Genomic DNA, 20,864 nt, shown 5'->3' with positions numbered 1-20,864 from the left:
AAAAAAGGGTCCAAAAGGCAGCCTCTATCTTGCCGGTGGCAAGAAGAGCTTCGGCTCATCTGAGCTTGCGCGCTCGTTTCGCGCTCACTTCATACCCTGCTTTGAAAATGGCTATGACAGATCTTTATAGCCACCCTCGAGACCGTCTTCCCTGTTTACTCTATTTTTAGACGTCGTGGACTTATATATTGCAGTTATACACTATAAGACGGACCTATTTTATTGATATACGTACATAGATATTTCTGACTCTTTTTTGAATTTTGCTCTTTGTTAGGTTGTCCAGAGTCTAGGTAACACTGTAGGCCTGGATAGAAACATTGAACATCAAATGCATTGCTATGCTAAAAATGAAGACTATAGAACAGAACAGGAACATGATAAGGGTATAGCCAGTATTGAAAACCTGTCATCATCCACACCAACAGCATCTCCATATCGAAATCGACGTCAAGTTTGATATCAACATCAGCATCAACATCAATCCTCCAGCTACCTTACCTACCAAACCTCATCTGCGCCCCAGCAAAGTGCCAAAGACCACGCATATACCCCTGATACTCCACCGCCTCCCCATCACCACTAATTCCATGACTGCGTCCCCCAGTACAATACATCTCCGTCAACCTCAGCTGCCACGGTGGATATCCATCGAGCTTTAGGAACGGACCAAAAACAAGCAACAGATCCGGCTCAGGTTTGAGGACCGTATCCGGTAGCGAAGGATCCATAGCGAGTGGTTGCGTAGTGATCTCGCTGATCTCTGCGTCAACCAGTTCCGGCGTGATATCTTCTGGTGAGAGCTTGCCGTTCTGGCTCATCTCCGCCAGGGTCTTGGTGAGGTCGACGAGGGTCTCACGGCCGTCCGTTGAGGAGAGGAGAAGAATGGTCAGGGTGGGGTTTGTTGTGATGGGTGCGCTGCGGTGGACTGGGTGGTGAGGGGCGTATAGTTGGAGGTTTGGTTGGTGACTGGGGGTGCCATAGTAGGAGGCGAGTTTGGTGGTGATTATTTGGTGGAGGGCTGGGATGCAAGATTTCAGGACGCCTAGGTAAAGTGTTAGCATGGTGTTATGTCCTCGGTAGTGAATACTAGAAAGATCATTCCATACCAGACTTCTCGTATATACTGAGCTGGGGAATTCCCGAGCATGAACTCCAGGCAGCCAATTCAGCAACCTCATCCATTAACACTGCGAGAGAATCATCTTCCTTCCGCAACGTGAGAATTGTACTCAGATGCTGCGGCAAGCGCTTGAGATTCTTCACATCTTTCCGGATCAGCTCCGGGGTGCGGTGGTGGTGATAGACAATTGCAAAAATGCGATCGACGACGGCATGGTACGCCTGCAGGAGACGCACGATGATACCGAAGATGATATGTGTCAAGGCATAGGTGAGGTAATGGGTTTGCGACTTGAGAAATGTACGGATGGGGGTTTTCCGCGGTGTTTTGCGCTCGCTGACAGTCGGCTGGGATGTTGGTTTCTGACCTAGCTCGGCGGGGTCGGGGAGATAGCTCTGGAGCAGGGCTTCGCGTTCTGCTACGCTGAGATTTGTACCGCGGCCACGTAGATCACCGCGTAGGATCTGACGGTCTCGTTGGGAGACCATTGTGGGTGATGGTGTGAGGGAAGTGGAGTTGGGATGTTCTGGTTTCGGCTTTGGCCAAATATCTTGTGCTGCCTAGGGAGGTCCTTGGCTTTTCATATGAAAAGAACAGTATATTTGATGTAATACATAGAGATTACATCACAATATTCAAGCAAATTTATAAAGAGACATCCGATGAATTGTATTAATTTGTACATTAGAACAGAATCATATACAGTTGATATGGATTGTAGAATGTCTATAGAATAGAAATATGTGCGTGGCAGTAGTCCTCCCCGAGCCAACCCATTCATCTCCCGCAGCTTTCCCCGGATTCCTCTTTCAATTACTTCCAGTCCAAGGCAGAGAAAGAGAGAGAGAGAATTGTCTAGCTCTACAGACAGCCAATGTTTGTCCCGCTATCATGATGGACAATGCATCCATAATAACCAGCTCTGCCCGCACCGTGTTCCCTCAAGGCCCCAGTTTCACCCTCGAGGACTTCTCCAGCCGGGACTTCATTGTCAAGGAGTTCATTGAAGCTCTTTCCGATACGGCGATCTCCAATCGTCGCTCGTTAGCCGGTACTGCCGCTGCCAACCAACCCTTCGATCCCAAACCCCTCATCCGTACCTTCGAAAGCGCCCAACGTCGCTTGAGCGAGCTCTCTGGAGACCTTGAGCTCCGGGAGAATGAACTTTCAGCAGCGGTCCGACGCGCAGAAGCGCAGCATGGCCAGAACCTCACCACCCTCGGTCAGAAGCTCCGCCACACCATCGAAAACTTTCAACAGCTTGACACGTCTCTAAATGTGCCCGGCCGCGAGAATCCAGCAGGGACAGGGAACATGGCAGTCGAGACAGGAAAGCGCTTGGAGGAGCTAGACCGCCAGCGCCGACGAGCCCTGGACGCCCATTTCCTCATTCAATGTTGGGATGGCGTGTGTAACCGAGGCGAGCTCTCACTATTAGAGGGGCTGCGGCGATCTGGCACGGGAGAGGCCAAGGTGCGCTCCGCTCACATCGCGCGCCAACTATTGCGCATTAGTCAACGGCTGGACCCGCAGAGTTGGCAGGAACATCGCGCTCACTCGAATGGTGCGAATGGTGGGTTCGGAAATAGCTCTTCGTCTGAGGATATCAGCGAGAGCAGCACCCCGCGGCGGAATACGCGGGAGATTATTGAGAAGTTCTCTGAGACACTGGAGAAGGATTTGCTGAAGCAGTTTGATGAATTCTATCGCAAGGCTAACTTTGACGGCATGAAGGATTGCGCCACTGTGTTGCAGGATTTCAATGGCGGTGCCAGTGTCATTGCATTGTTCGTCAACCAGCATCAGTTCTTTATTGAACGCAGCCAGCTGGTGACCGAGGAAGTCGGCGGTGATCCGGAGTCGTGGGAGAAATTGGCTGATCCGGACGCGGAGCTTCCTGGCGTTGAATCTAGCCTCCAGTCGTTGATCGATGAAGTAAAGGTTGTGGTTCAGGAGGAGTCTGCTATTATTCGGCGGGCCTTTCCATACTACGAGCAGGTCTTAGGCAAGTTTTTACAACGAGTCTTCCAGCAATCTATCCAGCAGCGACTGGAAATGGTGCTGGAGAAAGCGGCTGGTGTGTCTTCACTCGCATTCCTCCGTTGTCTGCAAAGCTCCCGTGGCTATATCAGTGCCTTGATCGAAGATCTGAAGTCGCATGGCTTGACCGAGCATCCGGAGCCTGTGTCTTCGCAGACAGCTGTGTTGCTAGATCAGCAGCTAGAGGAGCTTTTTGTTCCTTATTTCGTTGGGTCGTCTTACATCGAACGCGAGAAGCGGACGTTAGAAGAACTCTTCAATGCGGTCCTGTTCAGATTTACATCCTACCATGCCCGCCGAAAGAAGGCGGCAACAACTTTCATGGCCTCGTTATCCCGGGCTGGATCAGAGCTTCTTTCGACTACACGCGATGCATTTATTAGCCGGTTGGACTCACCAGAGGTCTCACCTATCCAGCGAAAAGTTCTGCTCAGCGTAGCCAAGATAGGCGATACGCTGGAGACAACTCGATTGACCGAAATCAAGCTCACAGAAGAAGATGGACAACCCAATCTCAGCGACGCTAAGCGGATGCTGAAGTGGTTGGCCGAAGCCGTGGGCCGGGGACTGGAGCTCAGTGTCAACAGCGACACACCCAAAGATGTCTCCGCCTTGCTCAACCTGCTTCTCCTCGCGATGGGAGAGGGATATGTGGATGTTTGTCTAGACGCCGCTCTGGAAGCGGCTACGTCGCAAGAATCCGCCAAGGCCGAACCCGACTTCTCCTACCTCTTCTCGGCTCGCACCACGATCAGTATTACCACATTGATGGTGATGTGCATCCATGCGGTCCTTCTCCCTCTATCAGCTGCGAGCATCACCACCCGCCGGGATATGGAGAAGCGCACTAGCCAAACCACCTCACGCATCGAGGACAAAATCAACAGTATCGAGCAGAAAACTATCGACACCACATTTGCCTGGGTTAGCAGATTGCTATCCAACCAGAAGAAGAATGACTTCCGGCCAAGGGAAAGTGATAACACCGCATGGTTAGAGATGCTACAGACTCCAGTATGTTCCATCCAATACTCATCTTAGACCCCTACTAACCCTAATAGACCTGCGCGTCAATTACCTCGTTCCTAAGCCGCGTCCACAACATTGCGCGCAGCTCCCTCCCATCCAGCGGTGCCAATGTGCGTCAAGTGCTGACCGAGATAGCCCTTGGAGTGCGCAGCCTTCTTCTTGAACACTTCAAACGGTTCTCTGTGAGTGGACCTGGTGGACTAATGGTCACCAAAGACATGACGCAATATGCAGATCTCTTTAAATCCTGGGACATTGACGAAGAGACTAAAGGTCCCGGTGGCGCGCTGGACGTGCTACTGGAAGTTGGCAGCTTATTTGTGATTGGGTCTGAGGCTCTCCGTGAACGAATCCGTGGTGGTGCTGCCACGGCCAGCGGACCCGGGGCCTCGGGACGCAATGTTACCCAGGAGGGTAAGTTGAGTGTTCAGGAGGTGCGGGCTTATGTCTCGCGCCGTGAGGACTCCAATACATTTGCTATGCAGCAGGTTCTTAATGCACTGTGAGGGAATGGCCTTGTTCTGGGATGTTTATACCCTGTTTTTGGTTTGGTGGGAGTTGTTTCTACTAGGGGGGTATAGACCGGCGTCATGATAATGCATGCATCTGTACTCCGTACTTCGTCTATATTATGTATCTTCTTTACTGCTGTATGATTCCTCTTACCAGATCTTTCTATGGGTCATGTAGACATTGTCTAGGCACCGATGCGACAGGCTTAGTCGCGCGCTGCAGCGCCTTCCGGAAGGGCCTATGTAGAATTCCGGAAGAATCCAACCCCCTCCCACTCCCACGGAAGCCATAAATTCGTATTTTTCTCTTCTCCGTTTCTTCTCCTGTAAAATCTCCGTCGATGCCAGTTATATAACATTCCATTGCGCAGAACCCCGGTCTTGACATCCCGGGTGTTGACATTACAACCCTGTTGCTAGCGGGTGTCGGCGGATGGTTCAACCTACTCCACTGCTGGCTAACTGCATGGTTTTCGAGTTATACAACAGCCCAGCAAACTGAACCAGGCCCAGCAGAGCGACAGCTCTCCTGTTCCCTCCCAGTCACGTAAAAATCCGGGTGTTGGCATGACATGCCGATATCAACCAGCCCGGAACACAAGATCCGGTTGCTGGTTAGGTATATCATGATGCAAGTTATGCATTTAATTAACCAGCAATTATTCACATCAGCAGAGCTGGGCAAGCTGGATGGGCTGGACAATCTTGACAAGGTTGAACACCTTGTTGGTCGAGGACCATGTCCAACCTTTGCCAAAGTACGCACACCCTTGATTTGTCCCAGTCTTTTTCCGAGTGGTCATAGCTAACACTTCTTCTCTATGCAGGGCAGAAAGAATGGGAAAGAGGCAAAAGGCCAGCATGGGGGTCATAGAAGTGGCCAAGAGAAATGCAAAGCAAGACGTCCAAGATGGATATGACCCGACTATATACCTACAATGGCTGGTCAGAAAGACTACAAGGGAACAAGGAGTGGCAAAGATAGGCCCTAAACATCTTCAGAGTATGTACCATCTTGATTTGTTCCTGGCTCCTTTGCGATCATCCGTTGCTGACTGTTCTTGCCTGATAGAAGGAGGCAAAATGAGCCTGATGCCCTTGCTCAATTAGGGCTAAGTCTTCAGACGACGTCGCATCGGGTAAGAAGGCATGGCATTCACCATCTAGATTCATGGGGAGTTTCCTTGCCGACCGTTTTCGAAGAGTGCCAACATCGAGGATTTTCCGTTTTGAGTTCCCTAATACTCATATCGGCATGATATCTGCGAGGCATCACATCCTGGGAGTAGTACAAGATCCCGATCATCACCATCCACCATCCTTCTGATATACTCCGAGATTCTTCTCTGCATTCCGGGCCTCTGGGAGTCAGAAGACGGAGCCATTTAAGCCTTCGATCTTGATTCATTCTCTTTATTTATACTTATAACCTTTGGGCGAGGAGCGAACAAAGGCAATACATGTGTTCGGAACCCGTCGCAACATATCCCATTTAGCCTCATCCATTGGGCTTCAATGACTCGCCTACAACTGTGGGCCACTGAATCCCATGGGTAGGGTTTTGACCGAACGAGCCTTACACGACAACCTTATCCAAACCTGGGCCGAAACATCGCCTAGCAGCGTGAACAGAGCCCATGGCTGGGTCAATTCATCATTGAAACACCCTTGTTAGACTTGCCTCGAACCGTACAGGCAAGTCGAAATATGCTGGTCACTTGTTACCATTATATTTGGTATACATGAACCACCACATGGTGCCTCAGTGCTGTGTGCGTCCCTCCCCTATGACTGTATTGTATGAACCCGCTGACCAGTGACACAGCAAAGGTGTTCTCGGGTTGATGATGCCTCTCTCTTTGGTGCCACGCCAGCATCATGGCTCACTGAATCCAGTCTCAACGCAGGCTGATGACATGACACTGAGTGGGACGATCTTCCTGATTCTGGGGCATGGGGTAGACAAGGTCCTCCATTCTGCCTCTCTCTTTGGTGCCACGCCAGCATCATGGCTCACTGAATCCAGTCTCAACGCAGGCTGATGACATGACACTGAGTGGGACGATCTTCCTGATTCTGGGGCATGGGGAAGACAAGGTCCCCCATTCTGCCTTGGAACCTGCCTCTACCAGATGACGACTCTGATTTTATTGATCACAACAATCGACGGAGTATTTGAGCACTATCGGTCTGTTCCTCCTGCGTGGGCCCTAGTGCAATCTAGCCCGTCACAACTGCTTGTTGCAATTCGATCCCGCAAACATGCTGAGCTGTGAGTATTCCGAGCCGAGATTCTCGAGTCTTGACAAGACTAACATTTGTAGGTTCTGAACTTCCGATGCACGCCTGTTGATTTACGGGTTGGTTGCCTGTAGAGTTTTTCAGGCGAGAAGAAAAGGAGGCAGCTCATCTTTTCAACATTTTCGGTACAATTTGTCATATGCAGACGTCGTTCATCTGCCTGGCTACTGGAACGGGAGTGATGAGCCATATCAAAGGGTGGTAAGGCCTCACTCGCGGCTCATGGACGAGTGGGCCCAGAATTACCTACCATGAATGCTCAGAGGGCTCATACCAACTATTTCCAAGGAAATCAACTGGAACCCAAATCCCAGATGACTCAGATTCATGCCTTCCTGGCTCCTACGCCGTTCCAAGGAGCGTACTTCCCCTCATCTGCTTGGGCCACTGCTAGCGATACCCTCTTCCAGCTGCGCCATTGCATGTGTGTGGGTGCCCCATCTGCGACGTTGAAAGCCGTGAATCCTCCACTATCAGCGTTACCCGCTCCGACGATTGCGGAGACTTGGACTTGTGTGACTTGTGTGCTCGATTGCCCCAGATCTCTCCACTACAAGAGCGTTCGAGTGTAACTGGATGGCAAAATTCACTGTCAGGACCGCAGCAGCTTCTTACCCAGAACTTGATGAGAATTGAGGGCCTGGAATTCAGGACCAGGGAAGCAAGGCTTTCTCTCGAGGGCGTTATCCCGGAGTAGCCATCCAAATGGGACCCGGTAGACGAGTAAGACGGCCACAGAACGCTCTCGTGGGGAAGGTGAACACAACTCTCAGTTAGTTTAGACAAGACAATTGCCATTTGGGTGTGTTTCTAGTGGCCATGACTCTGTCCTGGGGGGGGCGAGTCAGGCTTGGAGTCCTTGAATTACTTGTTTTTATTGTGTTTTACTGTCCACTTTTTTACTTATTATCTCCCTGATTCTGTAGTTTCGTCTGTATTCCCTCTCGATCTCCCATCGCTTTGCCCCCTGTAATCATTGAAAAAGGTCATTTGAGAAGGTTGAGTCCAGGCTGGGAAATTTTCAAATTGAATATGAAGCACTTCGCGTTGGTTCCTGTTTATTCCATTAGAGACTCAACGACTTGTTTACCAGACGTCATAGTAGAACTACCTTTGATCCTAGAGATCTCTAGATCCACATCTATCCACATCTATCCTCCCTACAGAAAGAATAAGCCCATGGGAAGACTCGACATGGAATCCACTCAATCTCTCGCAACCTTGGCTCGGTGTAGCTGTACTCGATGGAAATGGCCTCGACTGGGTAGATCCACGTGTAATTTTCCATTCCAATCAGAGGCTTACCATGGTACTATCTATCCCTAATCTCCTGCTTCCCATGTTATCCTGTTTTCGAGGCAATCTGGATTTAGATGACTACATAAAACCGATATACCTAAGACATTATTTGTGTGTCAAGCCCTTCTCCTCGGAGCTAGAACCTTTGATTCTTCCTGGAAATGTTGAAATCATGGAAATCATGACTTGTAGAAAATTGGGGCTGAAAATTGAAAAAACCCAATTTTGCCCGGCCCGAAACTTTGAACTTCCAAGGTTGGAAGGTATCGAGGTATCGAGGTATCGAGGTATTACAGAGGTATCACAGAGGTATTTTATAGTATTCTTCTTTGTATTTATTGATATCTTGTAACCGATGATAGGACTTAGCACTGATGTATATCCCAAGGTTGTGAAGCTGTTCAACCAAGCACCATATACAGTACGGAGTGCTTAGTCTCCAGGTGCAATTCCCCACTATAATCAGATTAGACAAATTACTCAAGCAGAGAGAGAGAGACTCACCTTAGCTTACCCACCTAGGAAGGTAAGAATGACGATCACTAGGATCTCGCTGGTTCATGGGCGAAAAACTTTGAGACGATGCTCCACTGCGCAACTTGTCCGAGCAGATGAAGAATTGGGTGCTGGAATCATAGAGATACTTGGGTATAGGGTAGTCTGTTTGGTCATTTGACAATTGAAGGTGCTCTGAGCAGTCATGTTAAGAAGACGCTATGGAAGCACTGATGGAAAGACAGCCCATGATTCAGCGGATCTATGGTAGGCCTAGAGCATAGAGAGACTTGACATACCCACAGTGTGCCACAGTGTGGGAGATATTCTGATCCATCTCCATATTTATAGCTTTCTCACGCTAAAATAAGAAGATTTGCAGTATGTACAATTGTAGACAAGACCATGGCAAGCTGGCCATGCTATTACACCACAAGACTACCAGTAGCGAGCTCTAGGCCTAGAATAATGACGATGATGTTGCCAACTATCATAATGCTCATTTCCTGTCCAAGTTCTGATTTCAGGTCCATAGGTATAGTACATACTAGTATGCCCCCATCAGATCTAGTCTCTCAAATGGAGACAGCCTTGGCCCACACAGTCTTGGGCAAGAGGTTTTACTCCAAGGAGATCTGGATTTGAAATAGGATTCTAATAAATAAAAGAAACGCCCTCAAATCTTTTGTTGTAGCGAGATATTCACCCTTTCACTGGTAGCATCGGGCTGCCTTCCATTCATTCAGACTACTATACCCTAATGTATGACAGCGAATTGGATCTATAATCTTAATGGCGGAAGAAACACCCAGAAAATCCATTGTGGAAGATGTCTTCATCCCCAAAGAACTACTCACCACCGCCAAATTCAACTCGCCATGGGAATTGGCTCGGTGGGAACAATCTCTCCCCGACAACGATCGTATATCACTTCCAGAACCTCGCACTTCGTCCACTCGTCCTCTGAGTCTTTCTGCCTTGCGAGCAGTGGCAAGACCAAAGTCAGCTATTCGATCTCGTGGACTCAGTGATCCTCCGGCTTTTCATGGTATGAAATTGATCTCCCATATCTATGGCAGAAGAATTGTGGAGATACAATTGAAAGATTATACCAAATTGATGCCAGCATCTCAGATACACCAATATACTAATCAAATCTCGTCCATCTTCAGGTACATTCGACTACTTTGCAAAGCCCGCGACATTCGAGCCTGCCTCTCCAATCCCCGAGAAAGAACCGATAACCCCAGTTCAGAATGCATTTCTCAATCCTCAACGACTCAGCAAAGTCGGCCCTCGGGCAATCAGTAGCGAGCAGAGCAGTCTACAAGAAGTGTACGAAAAAGCGAAATTGAGAGGTGTTGCCATTCAACGGAAGCATTGGGTGCGATTATTGTTTGAATACAGCATCTATGCATTCCTCGTTCTGTTCGTCTACTTCGTCCTCGTTGGTATGCCCCTCTGGAAAGGCGCTGTCTGGTGGTTGTATTATTTTGTCCGAACCAAATTCGTTATCCAAGGAGGATACGCGATTATTATTGGTATGGCTGCATTGTAAGTGTCTTCTGAAGACTCCAAGTTTCTAGCCCTAATCAAATCAGATACGCATTCTGTCCTCTGATGATTCTGTTTGAAAAGGATTCTCCAGTCCTGGGCTCTGAATCAGACACTAGATCTCCAGACCTGGAAAGCAACACCTCCAAGGTACAATCAACCGCTCTCCTCATTCCCTGTTACAAATCAGCAGCGATCATCAGCGCAACCCTCGAAGCCGCCTTGAAGATCTTCCCCAAAGAAAACATCTTCGTTATAGCAAATGGCAACTCCAAAACCCCCCTCGACAACACAGAGGAAGTCTGCAAGCCCTACGGTATTAACCACCTTTGGGTACCCATCGGCTCAAAGATCGTGGCGCAGTTCGTCGGCAGCCATGCGGCCAGAGACTTTGAGAACGCCCTCCTCATCGACGACGACTGTCTTCTCCCTCCAAATTTCCCAATCGTCAGTGACAGACTCAAAAACACAGTCAAATGCCTCGGATACACAATCAAAAGCGTCGGCCCCAATTCCTCCAAGGGGACCTTTTGCCAACAAGCCCAGGACCTCGAGTACAAAATGTCCGGTCTCCAGCGGGCTTTCTTCGGGAAATTTGGAAGTGCTACATTCCCACACGGAGCTATCTCGCTCTGGAATATCGAGTTCTTAAAACAGACGTTCCATGAACATCCTGGCTTCTCCGTGTCAGAGGATTGGTTTTTCGGCGATGCGTGTCGGCGTCTGGGTGGACGCATCACTATGTGCTCTCAGGTTTTTGTTGAAACAGAGACGCCGGCGTCGGTGTTCTACAGTGGTTCCGGGGGTAGTCGTGGCGGGTTTGGCGAGATGACTGTCCTCCAACAGCGATTCAAGCGGTGGAACTTCTTCTTTGTGGTTGGTGTATACTACGATCTGAAGTACATCTTGACCAGTTGGAAATTGGGTTGGTGGGAGTTTGGTGCAAAGTTGTGCGTATTTCAAGAGGTAAGACAGAGAAACATTCTATTCCCATTTTTGATATTTGATAAAACATTATGCATATGTCGATGTTGATGTTGATGTTGATGTTGATGTTGATGTTGATGTTGATGTTGATGTTGATGTTGATGTTGATGTTGATGTTGATGTTGATGTTGATGTTGATGTTGTGGTCAGAACTGGATATGTTAACCCTAGCCCTCATAGGTCTACGAAACTCTCATCTATCTCTTCGCTCCATTCATCCTCCCAATCTCATTCGTAGTCCGTCCCTCATTCTGCGGCATGTTACTCGGCGTCACGGTCGGGATGTACATCCTCAACGTGATAATCTTCAACGAGGTTCACCTCCGATTAAAGAAAGAACGTATCGACTGGAAAGTCTTAGTGTTTTACTACACCTTCTACAAGATCGCCCTGACGTTCATCAATGTGGTCAGTTGCTACTGGTCGCTCTACAAGTATGCACGGTATTTTGCGCAGCGGCATCCGAAAGTCATTGAGGACCGAGATGCGGTTGAGGTGTTACTGAGTCTTGAGAAGGATTCCAATTCGAGACGAACATCCGTGGAAGATGATATCATTCCGGTTGATGGGGTGCTCGGACGGGGCGTGGGAAGAAAGTTGACATTGACCAAAGTCAAGGCTGGAAAGAGAAGTGACGGGGAAAAGGATGCTGGGTGGATTTGAACATATGCAGATGTGTAGGATGGGACTATCTTATAGATCAGAAATCAGAAATTATACATAGAAAAGTTTCTTGCACCAAGTATGCTGTTTCCGCCTTTTCCCGCCTTTTCCCGCCTACCTATAAGACTAGAAGGGGATTCTGAAGGTCTCTAGGCATAAGTGAGAAGGCTGTTTAAAAGACACCATAAGGCCGCATACGCCTACTACTCTTGTATGTTGTACATAGATAGAGTGCATATGCATTCGAGGGAAAATCATCCGATGTCAGATTTCCTCTTCAAAGTTCGATCCACCGGAACTTTGCATCTTTAGCGTGGAGATCGTTCACTAGACCACAATGTACAGGTCTTCTTGACAAGTCTTCTATAGATACGGAGTATTGCCTGCCTATCTACTCCGTAGCTGACTATCGGTTCTCGTTGCTTATTCCATATTCCGTACTCTATAGGATAATTCCCCTGACAGGGGCCCTATATCTGGACACGGACACTTGCATAAAATGGCTCGTATCCGTGAGGCTCACCAGAAGATCTACTCCGCACAGTACTCCGTGCTAGTGAACACGGCATAAAGTACGTGTTTGCCGAAAATAGGAAAATCGGAAAATATCACTTGCAGATGATAGATCACACCTCAAGTCCCGAGTTCGCATGTCTCGACGTGCCACGAGTCCGGAAAAATAAAGGCCTCGTTTGTCTACAATTGAAAATCTATGCATTGATCCGATGCAAGGAGGATTGATTTGGACTGATAGAAAATTATTCTGAGGATTTGACTTAATCTGTCGATCCTTATGCAAGTATAACTGTCGGACAACGCATCCATGTAATATTGTACATCCTCCGTTGTACACCCAACCGATCCAACAAAAGCAAATCATTGGCTCCTAGTAATCTCCGGACAGTCTCTACCTCAATTAATTCTACAGCCCTCCGTTCAAATTGAGTGTAATGATCAAATCAAACCAGCCGGTTGAGTAAATTACCATCTTGTCCGGGCGGAGTACTCCGTAGTTAAGATCGGGTTAGTGTCAAGGCCTCACATTGACGCTCTTTGTCCAAGGGGACGATCTCATTGGACGTGGAATACCTGATACATCACATTCACCAGTCTTCCCCGTTAACCCCCCCCGGCAGTAATCCGCACCCAATATTGAGAGGAACAGGGAACAGGGAGACAAACAAGTTCACAAAGACCTCCAACGTTGCCAACTTCTAATTTTCCCCCGATCTAGGGTGTGTTTCAGACTGGAAGATCTGAGTGGAGCTGAGGCTGATCTCCTTACTGGCCCAAGGCGCGTATATTGTACCTGACTTGGCATAGGGATGAATTCATTTTCTGTTTCCTCTGAGCAGAGTATGCAATAAGTAGTGAGTAGTGAGTAGTAAGGAGGAAGTATGTATCAAGGGTTTGATATATTCAAGTTCCTAATAGATCATAGAGAGGGGGATATCAAAAATCATCGAGGTGAGATCTAGAAATAGAAAGTTATCACATCACGGCGCTAATGTACAGCATCCTGTCAAAGAGTTTGATACTTTGAAGTGAGGATACGAACATATATATAGATCTCCTTGGCTCCCTGGTTTTGTGGATTCTACTTGGGGTGTTTTGCTGTATACTTATAGACTTGATTCCTATATCCTTAACTGCTACGGAGTTCACTGCTATACTTCTATATTTCTACACTGCTCCCTTTCTACACTACTCTATTGCCATCTTGCTATATTCCTGGATTCCTATACCGTCAGACTATCTTTCTATCCTATCCCATTCCCATTCCTCTCTGTCTCTACCATGACCGAGGACTTTGAGTCACTGCCTCCAGCAGTGCGAAGAAAGGTAAGGGCTCATTTCCTCCCTTCCTCTCACCGTCACACGCTCGGACTACTCGTTCCCCTTCAATAGTCCCACAGAGGATCCTAACCCAATGGAGACGGATTTGCCCGTTTTCTCCATTTTTCCATTTTCTTTGTCTACCCTTGCTCTGTGATTGACTGTGATTTACCCCTGAAACCCACGGTGGAGGCTGCCTACCCGCACTATTGTCCGTGGCGCCCCTCGTTGTCTCGCAACATTGGCCGATATTGGTCGGAATTGGTCAATCTTGGCAAATGGCAGCGCATGGGATGTTGTTTACTCCAGTGTAATGTCCCCAGCTGACCCCAAACCAGTTCTTCTCGAATGTTGAGCGTTTGCGCATTCGGTTAGCCCAGAGCGATCATTCCTCTACCTACTCCACGTCGAACTACCAGACGGAGAATCGGGTCTATCGAGCCCCTCGTCTGGGAGACTCGCAACGTCTACGAAATTCGAGGAAGCGAGGGCTCAAACATTCCCAAAAATTACGCAAACCCGGTTCTCTTCAATTGACCTATCTGGCCGCCCAGGCGGACTCTCAATACTTCCATTCTCTTCCCGCCAAGATTCAACAAAAGCTCTTCTCTCCCGAAGAACGTCGACGCTTGAGGAACGCTTATCGACAAAGTCTGATTTACGACGCTGCCGACGAAGCTTACCGTCGAGATTCGAACCGCGATCCCGGTCCAGAGTCTGAGACCTGTCGCCCTTCCACAAGTCACTACTCCCGGCCAACTGTGCCTGTTCAGCCATCGACCGTGTTTTATTCAGACTCCGAGTCGGACGAAGACCCAAATATGGATCAAACATTCCACGACAGTTTCCGGTGGCTCGATGACGATGGCGATCTCGACTTATCTCTCGATGAATATCATGCTCATGTGGCAGATGCTGCTACCAGAAAGAGATCTCGTCCCTCTTTCCGTCGCTCCTTATCATTTTCCAACCAACTGCGCAAAACGTTAGAGATTACACCCATTTCACCACGGGGACTCCCGCCTGTCAGCCGCTCCCAGCCTCTCACTCCTCTCTCCAACCCAACCTCCAATTCGCGCCCGTCCTCCCGCCGATTTCAACATGTGCCCAAATCATCCACCTCGAGCATCGACCCCTGTGCGCAATACTACCAAGACCCCGATGCCCGTTTGAAATTGCGCGTGTACCTGGCATCCCCACAAAAATTCGACGAAGCCATTGAATTTGGGTTTCCCTCGCTAGATCAAGATAAGGAGAATATCGGCCCAGAACCCATTTCACCTCAATTAGTCTCGCCCAGCTTGACCTCCTCACCGAAGCCAACCTTGGTCAACTCGGACTTTGGCACCTTTTTCGAAGATGATGATGGTACCATGGTGGGGAGTCCAGGGGGTTCGGTAGACAATGAACCAATCCCTTCTCCCGTGCTCAGCCAGCGGGACGCGCCCCGACCCTCCGTGGAATCTTCGGCCCTTTTGCAGCGCCAATCCTGGCTGCCTGGGACCAAGGGGGTCCCACAACGACTTCCGGGAAACCGTGAAATGACTCTCAAAATGACACTCACTCGACCTGACCTCCGCACCGACTCTCCCACCCCTCCTGCTTCCAAAGAAAGAGAAGATCCCTTGCGACTAGCTGCTCTTCCCCCTGCGGATCGCAGTCAGTCGATCTGGGACTCGAACATGGACGAGCAAGGTATGGTGAGGAAGATGTGGCGCAAGCTCCGACGCCGAGTTTGATTTAAATCTCCGACTTTTGATTGACCTTCGTTTTGTCTATGCTTTTTAATTCTCTTTTTTTTTTTTTTTTTTTTTTCTCAAATGTTCCTGACCTTCCGCAACACTAAGATGTTGTTTCCTGTTCGTTCGACGCGAACTCCTTTCTATATCATTCTGAACGTCTTTTCCAGAGCCCAATCCCTGCATTTTGAGCGATGTTTGCATTCCACACGGGACTCCCCGGATATTTTCATGTATCTATTCAGCAGTACTGTATATATTACCAAATACTCCATGTCGATTGATTTCACACGATCACATCTTTGCACTTTTCCTCCTTTCAGATGATTTTCATCTATAGAGCCCTGGAGACTAGTCCCGATCATGTTCTCTCATCCATGGTTGGATTGCCAGTAGACCTGTTTACCAACCATGGTTCAGTCAATACAGCCGATAGGGCCGATAAGAAATACACGTGACATGGAGCTTCTAAGGCAGCCTGAAGAGAAGGCCACGCAGCTCCGTCATCAGCATCACCATCTTAACTTACGACATATCTACTGGATTGTAGATTTGCTGCTACCCGTCAATAACCCTCTCCTTTGTAGCGACTCTACATTTCCTCCCTCCATCGATTGACCCCGAATTCCCGGTCCGGTCCGCTCAAGCTCTACCCCATACCCCATCAGATGCCTACGCAGCACCGGTCATGATCCCACGGTGGCTGTTGCTCACATTGAGCCTGCTGCTGGTATGGACTTCACAGCCAGCAGCAGCAAAGGGAAATGAACCGAACATCGTGACCCATGAACTCAACGATCTGCCCTCCGACCTGTTCTACTTCCGCGGCACAAACACCATCCTCTACCATGACAGAAGTTCCCTCACTGCACGTGTCTCCTTTGATGGTGGTGAGAAATGGGAGATTGTCAAGGGTAAGGATGGAACTATAGAAGGTACCGTCGACTTGATCTGGGAACATCCGTATGACGCCAATCGCGCATACATCCTCGGCGAGAAGGGCAAGCACTGGATCACGACCGATCAGGCCAAGTCGTGGAAACCATTTCAGGTGGATGCGATGCCGTTTGCATCAATGCGCACAGTACCATTGGAGTTCAATGGCTGGGATCCGAAGAAGGTTATCTTTATGGGTCTGGAGTGCACCATCATTGGCTGTATGCCCCAGGCATATTATACCATCGACGACTTCGAGAATATCCAGCCTTTGCGGGAGATGACACTCCAATGTATTTGGGCCGCGAGCCGCCCGCAATTCGCGTCGGACATGGACCTGCCGAAGTCGATAGGAGATCGGATCCTCTGTGTGGTTCCCGGGTTGAAGGGGCCGTTTGAGCATACTCGTACAGAGCGGTTGATCTATTCTGAGACCTTTTTTAAAGGTGATGCGGAGGGTACCGAGGCAAAATTGGACCATGGAAAACCGCTGAGCGGTATCAGTCTCCAGATCCGCTCGGTGTCCAAGTACATCGTGGCGCGTCTTCAATCGCGCGGCACTCAGGAGCAGGCTTTATATGTCACTGACGACGCGAATGTGTGGCACCGCGCGGAATTTGGCACGCACCGCATTGAAGAGGATGCCTATACTATTTTAGAAAGTACCAACTACAGCATCCAGATCGACGTGCAAACCACCTGGCATGATAACCGGATGGGTACACTTTTCTCATCCAACTCCAACGGCACGTACTTTACGCAGAATATCGAGCACACGAACGAGGACCTGTATGGCGTGGTTGATTTTGAAAAAGTCGCAGGTATCCAGGGTATCTCGATTGTCAACACGGTCAAGAACTGGGAGGAAGCTGGGAAGTCGGACTCGACTAAGAAGAAGCTTGTCAGCAGTATCAGTTTTGACGACGGGAGGACCTTCCAACCGCTCAAGGTTGATAAAGACGATCTACACATCCACTCGATGACTACCTACGCCGCGCTGCACGAGATGCCCCTGCCAGATCACCGGATGTTCTCAAGTCCAGCTCCAGGCTTGATCATGGGCGTTGGTAACACTGGAGATCACCTCGAGGACTACTCCAAGGGTGATCTCTATGCCTCAGATAACGCGGGTCTTACCTGGCGGCGCGCTCTCAAGGGCCCACACCGGTACGAGTTTGGCGACCAAGGAGGTGTGGTCGTGGCGGTCTTGGATGGCAGTCAGACGGACAATGTCCAATATTCCATCGACCACGGGAAAGAGTGGGAGTCGATTGATCTCAAGCAGAAGATCAAGCCTCTCTATCTGATCTCGACCCCGGATTCAACTAGCCTCAAGTTCCTGCTCGTTGGCATTTCCAGCGATGACACCAAAGCCCTCATGTACTTCATTGACTTCGATGGCCTTCATGAGCGCAAGTGTGGCCCTGAGGACCTTGAAGAGTGGACTGCCCGTTTGAATGAAAAGGGTGAGCCGGATTGTCTGATGGGTCATAAACAGTTCTTCCAACGCCGTAAGGCAAACGCGGAGTGCTTTATCAAGAAAGAATTCGCCATCAACGGCCCTGAGTTCAAACCCTGCAAGTGTTCCGCTGAAGACTTTGAATGTGACTACAACTTTATTCGCAGCGAGGACCGCAAGGAGTGTCTACCAGCCCTCCCGCTAACACCGCCGGCTGGAAAGTGCAATGAGCCCAGCGACAAGTACATGGGCCCCTCGGGATGGCGACTCATCCCCGGTAACGCATGCATCCGCGAAGGTGGCGAGGAACTCGACCGTCAGGTTGAGCGCTCCTGCTCGAATGCCACGGCGCCCCCTCCAATCACCGATGGCAAACCTCGTGCAGAAAAGCCACAGACCTTCTCTGCCAAGGAGACTAGCTACTTCTATCTTGAACGACAAGCCAGCAACAACGGCGTAGATGAGACTATCATGATGCTCACGGACAAACTTGAGCTGTATATCTCGCGCGATCATGGCCGGAACTGGAAGCAAATCCACGCGGATGAGAAGTTTACGGGCATGGTCCAGCATCCTTACTTCAGTGATGCAGCTTTCTTCCTCACCGACAGCAAGAAGGTGTACTACACTATCAATCATGGGGATTCTTTCCACTTTTTCGAGGCTCCTAGTTTGCCGAACAAGGAGGGCATCCGCCCGCTGGCTTTCCACGAGAAGTTCCAGGACTCTCTTATCTGGATCGGTCACAAGGACTGTGATGGGAAGAACTGTCGCTCGCAGGCGTACGTCACCGACAAGCGAGGCGCTAGTTGGGACCCGATGCTTATTGGAGTGGACGGCTGTAACTTTGGATATCACGAGGGCCGCAACAGCAGTGAAAAGCTGGTGATTTGCGAGCAGTATAAAGATGAAGAAAAGAACAACAACCGGCAACTGGTTATCAGTGATGATTATTTCTCTACCATGACCGTTAAGTTTGACAACATCGCCCGCTCCGCCACCAGGAATGATTTCGTCGTTGTCGCCTGGTACGAAGGAGACCAGAAGGAATATCTGAATGCTAGCGTGAGCGTCGACGGTCGCACTTACGCTCATGCGCACTTCCCCTTCAACATTAAGGTCCCTCAGTATACCGTTCTTCCTAGCTCCCCACACGCATTGTTCCTTCTTGTGAAGGTGAGCCAAGGAAATGAAAATAGCTTCGGCTCTCTGGTCAAAAGTAATAGCAATGGCACCTATTTCGTCCAGAGTCTCGAAGGACTCAACGTCAACGACCGCGGTTACACGGACTATGATGAGTTGCACGGCCTCGAGGGCGTGGCCATTGCCAATGTGGTTGCGAATCGGGAAGAAGTGCAGAGCAAGGGCGCGGCCAAGAAGCTACGCACCATGATCACCCACAACGACGGTGGTCAGTGGATGCTTCTGGCTCCGCCGACTCATGATGTCGATGGCAAGAACTTCGGCTGCTCTGTTACGGAGAGCAAAGGCACCGAAAAATGCGCTCTCCATTTCCACGGCTACACTGAACGCCGCGATCCCCGTGACACCCTCTACTCGGGCTCCGCCATAGGACTGATGCTCGCGCTCGGCAACGTCGGTGAATACCTCACTAGCTCAGCTGAAGCCGACACATACCTCACCAGAGACGGCGGCATCTCCTGGATCCAAGTCAAAAAGGGACAATATATGTGGGAATTTGGCGCCGCAGGCTCAGTAATCGTGCTCGTCAGCGACCGGAAGGCAACCAAGGTTGTACACTACACGCTTGACGAGGGTATGACCTGGCACGAGTTCCAGTTCGCCGAAAAGGAACTGGTCATCGATGATATCTCAACCGTGCCATCAGACACATCGAAGAACTTCCTGCTCTGGGGCATGGACGGCGGCAAGCGTGTCACCATCACGCTTGACTTCAGCGGCATCTGGAGCCGCGACTGTAACGACGATGAGAGCGACTACTATGACTGGGCCCCCAGTCATCCCTTCCAGGAAGAGAATTGTCTCTTTGGCCATGTTGAGGAGTACCACCGTAAGAGACCTGCCGCTGAGTGTTGGAATGCCTGGCGCGAGCCACACATCCACAGCATCGGTCGGAACTGCACTTGCACCCGTGCCGATTTTGAATGGTAAGTAGACACAAAACCGCCCAATCACCCTTTCTTTTCCCCTAACATTCCGATGTTAACTGACATGAATCAGTGACTATAACTACGAAATCCAAAATGACGGCAGCTGTGGTCTTGTCCCGGGTCTTCAACCCCAAGACCACATTGCACAATGTGCCCAAGACCCTGACATGGTCGAATATTGGGAACCAACCGGCTACCGCCGAATTCCTCAAACAACCTGCGTAGGCGGTCTCCTCCTTGATCAAGACGTCTCAAGACCGTGTCCGAACAAAGAAGAAGAATATCAAAAGAAGCACGGCATCAGCGGAATCGGTCTATTCTTCGCGATCGTAACCCCGATTGCTGTCGCCGCCGCTGTCGGATGGTATGCGTACACACACTGGGATGGCAAATTCGGCCAGATTCGGCTGGGCGAGAATGGCGCTGTTTCGTCGCAGAGCTGGTTATCCCGGGACTCGGTGCTGGTCGCGGTACCTGTAGCGATTATTGCAGGTATTGTTGCGGTTGCGCAGGCTCTGCCATTACTTGTGAAGAGTCTGGCACGGAGCTCGTCTGGGTTGTTTGGAAGGCGGGGAGGACAGAGACCTTATGCTACTCGTGGCTCGTTTGCCGCGAGGAGAGGGGATTATTCTTCTGTTGTTGACGACGAAGATGAGTTGCTTGGAGCTGATGATTTTGATGATGATGAAGAACAAGCGTAGGCTTTTTCTGGGGCTTGGGGGATGGTTCTTTTTTTTCGATATAGCTGCTTTTCTTTTT

General features: G+C 49.7%; 8 protein-coding genes across 8 annotated transcripts; 6 read left to right on the top strand and 2 right to left on the bottom strand.

Annotated features, from left to right (window-relative positions):
- Positions 1-497: 497 nt before the first annotated feature.
- Positions 498-1,611, bottom strand: N7500_008898 (ditrans,polycis-polyprenyl diphosphate synthase; the record flags this gene model as incomplete). The annotated part of the gene is made up of 2 exons (XM_056680042.1): positions 498-1,045; positions 1,110-1,611. 2 exons carry the CDS (start codon positions 1,609-1,611, stop codon positions 498-500), a joined length of 1,050 nt encoding a protein of 349 aa, XP_056530414.1.
- Positions 1,612-2,014: 403 nt separating this feature from the next.
- N7500_008897 (exocyst subunit SEC10) lies at positions 2,015-4,698 on the top strand (the record flags this gene model as incomplete). The annotated part of the gene is made up of 2 exons (XM_056680041.1): positions 2,015-4,177; positions 4,225-4,698. The coding sequence occupies 2 exons, from the start codon at positions 2,015-2,017 to the stop codon at positions 4,696-4,698; spliced, it is 2,637 nt and encodes an 878-aa protein (XP_056530413.1).
- Positions 4,699-6,491: 1,793 nt separating this feature from the next.
- On the top strand, positions 6,492-6,746 carry N7500_008896 (uncharacterized protein; the record flags this gene model as incomplete). The annotated part of the gene is made up of 2 exons (XM_056680040.1): positions 6,492-6,502; positions 6,530-6,746. The coding sequence occupies 2 exons, from the start codon at positions 6,492-6,494 to the stop codon at positions 6,744-6,746; spliced, it is 228 nt and encodes a 75-aa protein (XP_056530412.1).
- A 510-nt stretch (positions 6,747-7,256) lies between these two features.
- Positions 7,257-7,577, top strand: N7500_008895 (uncharacterized protein; the record flags this gene model as incomplete). Its single annotated transcript, XM_056680039.1, has 1 exon — positions 7,257-7,577. The coding sequence occupies one exon, from the start codon at positions 7,257-7,259 to the stop codon at positions 7,575-7,577; it is 321 nt and encodes a 106-aa protein (XP_056530411.1).
- A 1,159-nt stretch (positions 7,578-8,736) lies between these two features.
- On the bottom strand, positions 8,737-9,142 carry N7500_008894 (uncharacterized protein; the record flags this gene model as incomplete). The annotated part of the gene is made up of 3 exons (XM_056680038.1): positions 8,737-8,760; positions 8,819-8,930; positions 9,099-9,142. 3 exons carry the CDS (start codon positions 9,140-9,142, stop codon positions 8,737-8,739), a joined length of 180 nt encoding a protein of 59 aa, XP_056530410.1.
- A 449-nt stretch (positions 9,143-9,591) lies between these two features.
- Positions 9,592-12,003, top strand: N7500_008893 (uncharacterized protein; the record flags this gene model as incomplete). The annotated part of the gene is made up of 4 exons (XM_056680037.1): positions 9,592-9,847; positions 9,972-10,353; positions 10,401-11,319; positions 11,521-12,003. 4 exons carry the CDS (start codon positions 9,592-9,594, stop codon positions 12,001-12,003), a joined length of 2,040 nt encoding a protein of 679 aa, XP_056530409.1.
- Positions 12,004-13,800: 1,797 nt separating this feature from the next.
- On the top strand, positions 13,801-15,578 carry N7500_008892 (uncharacterized protein; the record flags this gene model as incomplete). The annotated part of the gene is made up of 2 exons (XM_056680036.1): positions 13,801-13,845; positions 14,178-15,578. 2 exons carry the CDS (start codon positions 13,801-13,803, stop codon positions 15,576-15,578), a joined length of 1,446 nt encoding a protein of 481 aa, XP_056530408.1.
- Positions 15,579-16,266: 688 nt separating this feature from the next.
- Positions 16,267-20,806, top strand: N7500_008891 (vacuolar protein sorting/targeting protein 10; the record flags this gene model as incomplete). Its single annotated transcript, XM_056680035.1, has 2 exons — positions 16,267-20,102; positions 20,176-20,806. The coding sequence occupies 2 exons, from the start codon at positions 16,267-16,269 to the stop codon at positions 20,804-20,806; spliced, it is 4,467 nt and encodes a 1,488-aa protein (XP_056530407.1).
- Positions 20,807-20,864: the final 58 nt, after the last annotated feature.

This window comes from Penicillium coprophilum (assembly GCF_028826855.1).
Source record: "Penicillium coprophilum strain IBT 35676 chromosome Unknown utg000005l_segment0_segment0, whole genome shotgun sequence".
Taxonomy (NCBI): Eukaryota; Fungi; Ascomycota; class Eurotiomycetes; order Eurotiales; family Aspergillaceae; genus Penicillium; species Penicillium coprophilum.
The sequence above is the reverse complement of the archived record's forward strand: the minus strand, read 5'-3'. Positions and strand labels throughout refer to the sequence as shown.